We start from the raw sequence: 10402 nt of genomic DNA on the forward strand, positions 1-10402 counted from the left end.
GTTTTTACAGCTATCACTATGTATTCTAAGTAACATGTGTTTCCTTGATTCTCTGGGTCAGAAAAATCACTGAGATTCTTGATTTTATTTAAATTAAAAGCTTTGGAAGTTAAATTATTCATATTGTCATATTCTTACATCTCTAACTTTTTTATATTTTTCTTAATTTAGGTAATTGAGGATGATGGCAAACCTATTTTGTTATTATTATTTTACAGAAATGGGTTTCTCGAATTTTCTCCTTTTTTTACTTTTTCTTAACCCTAGGGAGTGTGATCACACATAAATTACAATGTTAAGCTACTGTATTGCAGTATACTGTAAATATACTACCTCCATATTATACTGTATCTCTGGTTCTGGATTGTCATTACAACCATCATGGGGCAGAGCAATTGCCACCAATATGGTGTTTCTCATGCCCAGCAGCTGTTAGACTACCATGCAGCCATCTAACCACTTAGAAGTCATTATTACATGAATACATTAATACATGAAAAAACTTGCCATAAAATTAGGATCTCATATATACCGTATATACTCGAGTATAAGCCGACCCAAGTATAAGCCCATAATTTTACCACAAAAACCTGGTAAAACCTATATTTTTTTACTTGAGTATAAGCCGAGTTTGGTTTTCAGCACATTTTTGGGTACTGAAAAACTAGGCTTATACTCAAGTGTATATGGTATTTAGAAGACCGATGTTTGATAAGCACAAGATATTCACAGATATTTGATGGAAACTTTAATGAGAAGACATCTATTTATATTTTTGCAATATATTTTATCAATTAATCAATTGGGGTAATTTATCTTCATTTTTTCTCTATTTTTACTCTTTTATTTGCAACTTTTTAGTAGATGTGCACAAAACTCACCCGCCCAGCAAAGTTCACCACAACTAGTTTGTAAACGTTGTGCCTAATCTGTTTCAAATGTAAATGTTGCTGTTTAAAAATGCCACCTATTTTTTGTGCTAAAAGTCTCCTCCTCACAAAATGCCTTTTTTTCAAGAGTTGCGAAAACCCAACACTGAGATGGCATATTTTTCATCATCTAAGATAAATCATACCTTCCAAAACCCCAAACCCCATAAATGATGGATGCAAATTTCTAGACTAAAGATAAATTACCCCAATGAGTTATTTTTTCATGAAAACAAGATCAACAGCATCTCTTTAATAATGATTATTCATAAATAAATGAAAAACTATAAATGTCTCCCAGTGTGTACTATACAAGCTGAAAACAGCTATCACTTACTGCAGATTCAGTTTTATAGGGGTGCCTCGGTACTCAATTCACAAAAAATATAAGAAAGTGTCCCGTGCAGCCAAATTCAAGGATATGGCGTTGAAAACATATGCGCCCTTGTGTGTTTGCCTTTCTTCACTCTTGAACTTGCTTTAACCCCTTCAGGACCGATGGTCTCTGCACTTACTTAAATGACGATAACTCTAGAAAAGTGTTACGAATCATAACAAATTCTACGCTGTTTGTTTTCCAGACATGTGGAAATTTATATTGATAGAATAGTTTTAATAATTACATATTTAAAATTTGCCAATGATTGACTACAAATGTGAAAAAGTAAGCTTTTTCTTATTTTTCCAATTCAAGTAGTTATTTTTACCAAACTATGTTATAAAAATGTACAGCATTATTCCATTACCCTTTCTTAGGTTCAGCTACAGATGCAGAGGGTGCATGTACTTCTGCAATAATAAAAAGTGAAAGTAAAAGTCTATCCTGCAGCTCCTGCACACTTCAAATGCCTATATCTCCTGAACCCTTTCACCTTGAAAAACTATACACCATCCATAATCATATTAAAGTGAGATTCTCCTATTTAATTTGATACCAGAATTGTGTACTAGATGGCAGGATTCAGGAGATATAGTCGTTTAAAGTTAGCTATTGTCATGATGTAACTGCCTTTCTGCAATCTGTAACAGTAAAAGCTGCTTTCAAGGTTAAAATTTGAAAACACTTCCAAACTCCAATTCCTGTAACAATACGAAGCATTGTCACGGCGAGGACGCCGCCGCCTCGTCACGTGACGTGGGGTGCAACTGTACGGGTTAATTTAGCCTACTCAAACTTGCACTCACCTTTCACTCAGGACACAAATTGAGCATAAATCACACCTCATACAGATCCAGCACCAGAACCGCTGCCACCACTTATTGCATTTATACTGGGACCAATAAGTATCCCACTCTACAACAACTCTTGCTTCTCAAGCAGTCACTTTGTCACACCACTAGACTTGCACACTCGGCACTCTAGCAGTACACAGCTAACCACACTTCACAAGGCTATGAGTTCGCAGAGCATACAGGGACCAAAATTAAAGTGAAAAGCTTTAATTACAAAAAGTTGATCAGTGCATAAAAAGATATTAAAAACAAAAGAATTACAAAATAAAATGACACACAACACGGAAAAACAGTTATAAAATAAAAAGGGAGAAAAATAACAGAAACTTACAACTTAAAGTAAATCCTGATCCCTGGAGGTAGGAGAAATAAGGAACACACTCAGCTTGTCAAGCAGCCCCCAAAATGTGAACACCAATTCTTGGATTTCATATTGTTTTATAACTTCTCAGTTTGGTTCAGATTTCAGAACCTCCCATTCATTAATTAGTCCAGAGGGTCATTCACGATTGGGCAAAGTTTTAATGAGGGGGGAGAGTCCAGGAATATTTAAACAGTCTTTTGTTTCCAAATCCTGATGCAGAAGAGGGGGGGTAGGGAGACCAAATGTCCTTTGGGGTCTGAACAGACCAGTCTTCAGGTCAGAGGTTATCAGGCTGTTAAAGCTCCAGGATGTCATAAAAGCTGCCTGGACGCTTCAATAGATGCCAAATATTTAAACAAAGTTTGTAATTACCCTATAGTTAAACCAATCTTATACATTCACAATTATTATCTCCTTGACACCTCCCCCTTTCAAGATTGGGCAAATTTGAAATGACCCACGCCATTTTAAATTTTCCCAAGCCAATTACCAATAATACATTGCAGAAGTTCAGTACCATAAAAATCATTGCAATAAGATGTGATTACCTGGGCACATCAACCATCTGGTCCTTTGTCCTGTGTATAAGGTCAAGTAATATCTCCCCTGGTCACTTGTACACTGCTGTGCTGGGACCCCCTGCTGACTTTATGGCTTTGTGCTGCAGAAACACTAAGTTCTGTGTCCCCTCTCCCAAGTGTGAAACGTTTAACCCTCTCCCTGCTGGATGAAATGCCAATGGAGTTAAGTGTAGGACTACTGTACCCAATTACATTATGTTTTGGTTTTCCAGCTGTGCGGCTATTGGGGTTCCTCCCTCTACCATTGATACTACAGGGCTTAGGTTGGACCACTGACTGAACGCTCTCCTGCTCTGCTTTCTGATCGCTCCCCAAAACCGCACTGGCAACACTCATCACTGGGAACCCGACCTTACTGTGGACTCCAGTCTCCTCTCTCAGCACTGGTTCTAGTGTACACGCTGTCTTTGGCTCATAGACACACTGCATCTCCCCAGTCTGAGTAGAGGCATCTTTGTGGCTCATGCTCTGAGCCTTACTCATCTGGACACCCCCGGTCTGCTCTAGGACCTCTCCTTGAGTAATGGCCTCCACCAGATCCACACTCAGGACCTTAGAGCTTTGAGGTGCAGATTCAGAGACTCCATCTTGGCAGCCTCTCACACCCTTCACCATATCTGGTGACTGCAGGGTTATCTCTGGGGGCCCATTCACCACCCCCTCCCCCGTAGCTTCCTCATACTGGGACACCTCTGGTTCTGGAGCAGGCATAGCCTTGCTCTTGCTATCCTGTCCTCCTTCCTAGACCAGTCCCCTTGGGCTTCTGCCCATTTTCTCATATGATTGTTGTACATCAGGCACATACACAGTTGTCATTTTTCCCAAATTATTTCCCAACAATACATCCACAGGCAATTCTTGTGACACTCCCACTTGTCTGATACCTCTACCAGAACCCCAGTCCATAAAAACCTTGGCAACGGGCACTCCTGGATGGCACCCAGTTATCCCCTTCACAGGCAAAGTCTTTTCTGGAATGATGTCCTCAGGGTTTATAACCTCAGGGCGAACAAGAGAATAACTTGCCCCTGAGTCTCTTAATCCCTGGGTGACTCTATCACCCACTATCACAGTCTGCATGTGGTGCTGTAACTTGTCCATATCACCAGAAAGCAGCATGACTACTGGTACTGTAGAGTAGACAGTCGCCCCTCTCTCTGGGCACGCAGACCTCAGATGACCCACTTTGTTACAATTAAAACATTTGCGCATATTCCGCTGATTTATAGACTCCCTCAGTGTAAGGTTCTCACCCACTTTGGAGACAGAAGGCTGTGAGGTTGTCCTGGCTTGTTTCTCCTTCCAGCTGGAGGACCTTTGGGGGGATGTTTCCCTCTTGGCTTCAGGCATCCGGTTGGCAGTATAGGAGTCTGCAATCTGCGCAGCTTCATCTACAGTTTTAGGCTCCCTGTCACAAACAAACTGTCGTACATCCACAGGACAAATGTGCAGAAACTGATCTTTTATCATGAGATCCTCCAGGTCCTCACGGCTGTTGACAGAAAGTCCTTGGATCCACTGTAGAAAGGTAGTCCGTAAGTTGCCTACTGTATCAGCGTAGCTCTCAGTTGTTTCTCGCTTTACACTCCGGAATTTCTTGCGGTACACCTCTGGAGTTAAGTTGTACTTTTTAATCAAAGCAGCTTTTATAGCGTCATAGTCCTCATCAGGCTCAAGAGGAAGGTCAGCAAATGCTTCCAGGGCTTTGCCTCTTAGCCCTGGGCTTAAATACTGTGCCCACTGCTCACAGGGCAGATGGTATTGTCTGCAGGTCTTCTCAAACGACCGCAGAAAAATGTCCAAGTCCCCATCCTTGTCCAGTACTGGAAAACGTTCTTGACAAGGTCTTCTGGGGTCTACATCTTGGGATTGGGGTTGCACAGAATTGATACCCCTTTCAATACGCGCCATTTCCAGCCTGAATTCTCTATCAGCCTGGCGCTCTGCGGCTGCTCTCTCCTCTCTCTCTGCGGCCGCTCTCTCCTCTCGCTCTGCGGCTGCTCTCTCCTTCTCTCGCTCTGCGGCCGCTCTCTCCTTCTCTCGCTCTGCGGCCGCTCTTTCCTTCTCTCGCTCTGCGGCCGCTCTCTCCTTCTCTCGCTCTGCGGCTGCTCTCTCCTTCTCTCGCTCTGAGGCCGCCTGATTAAACTGAAGGATAAGCTGCAGGCGCAGGCTAGGATCACAGTCACCTAGCTGCTGTAGGGCCATTTGTAGAGACAAATCCATGCCTACCTGAGGGCTCCTGCTGTGGGTAGCCTCAGGGGAAACTCTTCCAGGATTAATGTCCATATCTTGGCTAACTTGAGCCGTGCCAGATCCTTGCTCTGCATCTTGCTCCATCAAAGCACAAACCAGCAGCTCTTTGGACTTGTCAGCCGGGTCGATGCCTCTCTGCTCACAGAGGTGGTCTAGAGCCTCCTTGCTCTGTCTCTTGTAGATGGTTGCCATCACTGAGTGCAACCTTTGCCAAATAAAAGATAGAAAAGAAAAACGGGGGAAGGGAAACTGTTTGCACGTGTGTCTTAGAACAGCACTGATTTGGTCCGTGTAAAACTAGGGTACTCCTCGCAAGGATTCCACTAGTCCTTAAGTGCAGGGGTTAGTTACTTAATCCCAACACTTAATGCTCTGACAAAAATGAATTTATCCCACCGCTGCCAACCAATTTGTCACGGCGAGGACGCCGCCGCCTCGTCACGTGACTTGGGGTGCAACTGTACGGGTTAATTTAGCCTACTCAAACTTGCACTCACCTTTCACTCAGGACACAAATTGAGCCTAAATCACACCTCATACAGCTCCAGCACCAGAACCAGACCTGCTGCCACCACTTATTGCATTTATACTGGGACCAATAAGTATCCCACTCTACATCAATTCTTGCTCTCAAGCAGTCACTTTGTCACACCACTAGACATGCACACTCAGCACTCCAGCAGTCAACCACAGTTAACCACACTTCACAAGGCTATGAGTTCGCAGAGCATACAGGGACCAAAATTAAAGTGAAAAGCTTTAATTACAAAAGGTTGATCAGTGCATAAAAAGATATTAAAAACAAAAGAATTATAAAATGACACACAACACGGCAAAACAGTTATAAAATAAAAAGGGAGAAAAATAACAGAAACTTACAAACTTAAAGTAAATCCTGATCCCTGGAGGTGGGAGAAATAAGGAACACACTCAGCTTGTCAAGCAGCCCCCAAAATGTGAACACCAATTCTTGGATTTCATATTGTTTTATAACTTCTCAGTTTGGTTCAGATTTCAGAACCTCCCATTCATTAATTAGTCCAGAGGGTCATTCACGATTGGGCAAAGTTTTAATGAGGGGGGAGAGTCCAGGAATATTTAAACAGTCTTTTGTTTCCAAATCCTGATGCAGAAGAGGGGGGGTAGGGAGACCAAATGTCCTTTGGGGTCTGAACAGACCAGTCTTCAGGTCAGAGGTTATCAGGCTGTTAAAGCTCCAAGATGTCATAAAAGCTGCCTGGACGCTTCAATAGATGCCAAATATTTAAACAAAGTTTGTAATTACCCTATAGTTAAACCAATCTTATACATTCACAATTAATATCTCCTTGACAAGCATACATACCGGCAACGCCTAAAATTAGCTTGCCCTCCCGTTTTCTACAGTATAATCTTAATCTCCTTAAATTAAATCAGGATATAGAGAGAAGAACAGAAAAATAATAATAGTTGGTGTCACCTACAAAAATGGGGTATCAACATTTTTTCAATTTGGTCAACTTAATTACACAACATTCCTTTTATTAACTATGATAGATTAATAAAATCAAAATGAAAGAAAATCTACCACCAGGATGAATGGTTGTAAACCAAGCACATTGACATAATGGTGTGTGACCCCTCTGTCAGGATCTGCTCCTCTTTATCTCCTTCTGCCCTTCTTTATGCGAATGAGTCTGAGGGCTCTAGGCTCCATAGGGGTCATTTGCATATAAATTCCAAAGCCCTTTTTCTTAAAAACAATGGCATAAAAAGTTTAAAAAGAAAAGAGAAGATAATGCCAGATGGGGCACACACCAGTATGTCTGTGTGCTTGGTTTACAATCCTTTATCCTGGTGGTAGATGTCCTTTAAATACAAATATAAATTACATTATAGATCACTATATAGTAAATTAGGTTATTCAATAATTGACCTTCCTTTCTTAGTTACTTAAGTTTTAGATTTCTAGATAGAACAATATTCCTGTGTGTTATAACAGGTTTATTAAGATAAGTACACCATGGGCTGTTTTTGGATTTGGGGATATTTGCATAATGTTTTCACCATAGAGCTTTTCCATTTACCAACATCACATTTAAGAAGGTTATATCCCTATTGTCAAGTTGTAAAAGTGTCTTGTAAAAAACTGTGTAAAAGCCATTGATACATCTGCCCAATGTGTCTATAAAAGTCAAAGGTCTTATGGGTTCATCCAACTCTTGGAATACAAAACCATTACTTATTTTAAGGAACTGATAGAGTAATTGAGACAAGGAACTCTGTGAAAAGGGGAATTGGGCTTTTAATGGGAAAACCTACTTAAAAACAATGTTTCACACTTGTCACAATAGTTTCTTTAACTTGCATAACTGAAACAAAAAAAAAATCCTGGTATTTTATCCTGCTAAAAATTAAAAATGTTTTCCTTATCAATTTCTCTAGGTATTGTGAAATATTTCTTGTTTAAATGGCAAATATATTTCATTTTTTCTTTAATTGATTTGTATGCATAAAAAGACTATACTCCCAGATGTGCGTTTTAGTTACTGTTTTTGTGTAAAGTAGCATTAAGGGATGACTGTATTGTCATTGTGCAAGTAGGTTTGTTTGTGAATGTCCCTACTTCATACAGATGAGATATTTACTCTCTAAGTCCAATAATCTTTTCATAGAGCACTCATTTCAATCTAATGGAGATATGATAATTGGATTGAAATACAATGGTGATGGAGAGTGTAGTTTAGTAGGAGGCATACAGTGCATACAGCAAAGAAACTTTCATTTCAATTCTGAACGTAAAAGATTTCCATTATTTTACTGCTTATTATATCAAACTTTAGGCTATGCTTATATTGCAAAATGCTCATCACTATTTATCATCAAGAAAGATAATGCATCTCTATTATGAGATATGAATGTCAATACATGTTGTGTATAGAATTCTGGGTAAGGAACAGGAAGTTTTCCAAATTAGGAAAAAGGGAAATATGACTCTAGGTATGCCTTACATAAGGTACTTGTTTGTACATCAATACCTGATTTCCAAGAAGCCATATGACATTTCCATTTTTCCTTGTCACTGCAGTGCATGGAACTAGTTTGGCTAGGTGAGAAGCCCTGAACATGAGTCAGGGAGGGAAATGTATCTCCTGTTTTTGCTATTATCCCAAATGATGGCTTCTTGAAATGTTGGCATTGATATATTGAATGGCAGTGGTGCAACTGTAAAAATTAAAGTTATTGCAGAGACAATTGGCCAATAAACGTTGTAAATCCATCATTCTTATCCTATGCACTATTATTTATGATTACAAGCTTCTAGATATCTCCTACTTTTAGGAGATCATTAACCATTTCATGTCAGAAGGAGAGTATATAGTCAAATAACAGTGGCTAAGTACATCCACAATAGTTAGAGCATTCATCTTCTATTCCATTATCATTGCATTCAAAGAAGACAACACAAGATGTAAATGGAGCATAATCGCTACTCACCATGATCAGCTGATATGTATCTGTCATGAATATAGCTAATCCAGTGTATCTCAACTACATTGCAAGAAAAGAAATGTATGATGCATATACTGTTTCCAAAATGCATATACGAGATAATATATTTATTTTGACTTGTGTCATCAACTTTATAAGACCCAGGCAATAAATCTGGCTGCCAATCCTGCATCAATGAGTCATATTAGCTGCTGACAGGCCTGAGTGGGGACCTGAACCAAAGCACACGGTAGGGACCCGAGTCCTGGAGCCTATGAAACATTATTTGTGCCGCATAAGAGTGCTGCCTTTCTGCAGAAGCCCTTTTCTGTTTTTGTATTTCCATTTTTACTTCTCTTCTCTCAAATGTCATAACTTTGTTTTATTTTTCTGTAGTTGCACCATGTTGGTATGCAATCGGCAGAGCCCCTCCCACATCCGATTGCACTGCATCTCAAAATGCAATAAAGGAATATCCTCCTTAGAGTTACCCCTAAGTTGTGGATTGTATTGTAAAAAAACTGAAAATCTGCAATACACATGATTTTTATGTCTATTTTACATCTGGATTACATGTGGATCTGTCTATTTAGTATACCATTTTTTTGCATTTTTCATGCAGATTTTCCACATGCAGTTTTTTCCCTGCCCCTTAGTCTCAGGAAATTCAGAATAAAAAACACATGTTAATTCAGATTTGACACAGATTTTCATTCTTCTATAGTCTTCCATGTACAAAAAAAAACACATGCAAAAATCGTCAAGGAAGCAACACACTGAGCAACAATTTCCGTATGGAAAAAAACCTCATCGTTACTACATTACTTTTACCTAATCATATCCACTGTATTTCACTTTATTTTATGCATCAAAATCTGTGTGGATTTAATATCTGCAACATGTACAGATAGCTCACGGTCATAATTGAAGTGCTATGGGTGTTAAACTATACCTGGTCTGAACAGGTATGAGCTGGAAGAGATTTATTACATACACTGTCCAGATCTAATAAGAGGCTTGAGCCTAATAATTAATCTGCCAGCAGAGTAAAACTGGCGTTCAAAATGGAAGTCTTAATACTGAGTATTTCAATGTATTTCCTCTGACTTCTTATTGGAGACAGCTTATTTGTGCCATGGTTTTAAGTCATAGACAACAATAAGTAACATGCTGTAACATGAGTCACAAAACACAACATAACATTTTTTTTACCATTCCAACAGCATGTAGATGAAATTTATAAAACTCTCATCTACATTGCTTCTTATATAAATCGTGGTGGGTTGATCGCAGAAGGTGCTATGGCCGTGAACCTGTTTTTGTGAGTACCTGGCCTCAAACAGTATGTCTCTCTCTATTTGTACATCATCTATTGCATTGAATGCTATTTCTTTCAGTCAATTCATTTTAGACAGAAACTATTGTAAACACTGGCAATCCATGTTATGTTGATCAGATAAAAGGAAGATACATTGCTTCCTTTGAAATCAAACATGATCCTCTTTGCGAGATACTATAAATAAATGAATTGATTTTCCTATGCTCAGGACCACTTCGACCTAATTATCTAT

At 39.5% G+C, this 10402-nt stretch overlaps 1 protein-coding gene across 1 annotated transcript; it reads right to left on the reverse strand.

Annotated features, from left to right (window-relative positions):
* Window positions 1-3848: 3848 nt before the first annotated feature.
* On the reverse strand, window positions 3849-5552 carry LOC140117039 (uncharacterized). Its single transcript, XM_072133471.1, has 2 exons — window positions 5241-5552; window positions 3849-5087 (listed from the first exon to the last, which is right to left on the reverse strand). The coding sequence occupies exons 1-2, from the start codon at window positions 5550-5552 to the stop codon at window positions 3849-3851; spliced, it is 1551 nt and encodes a 516-aa protein (XP_071989572.1).
* Between the last annotated feature and the right edge of the window lie 4850 nt (window positions 5553-10402).

This window comes from Engystomops pustulosus, chromosome 2 (assembly GCF_040894005.1).
Source record: "Engystomops pustulosus chromosome 2, aEngPut4.maternal, whole genome shotgun sequence".
Lineage (NCBI taxonomy): Eukaryota > Metazoa > Chordata > Amphibia > Anura > Leptodactylidae > Engystomops > Engystomops pustulosus.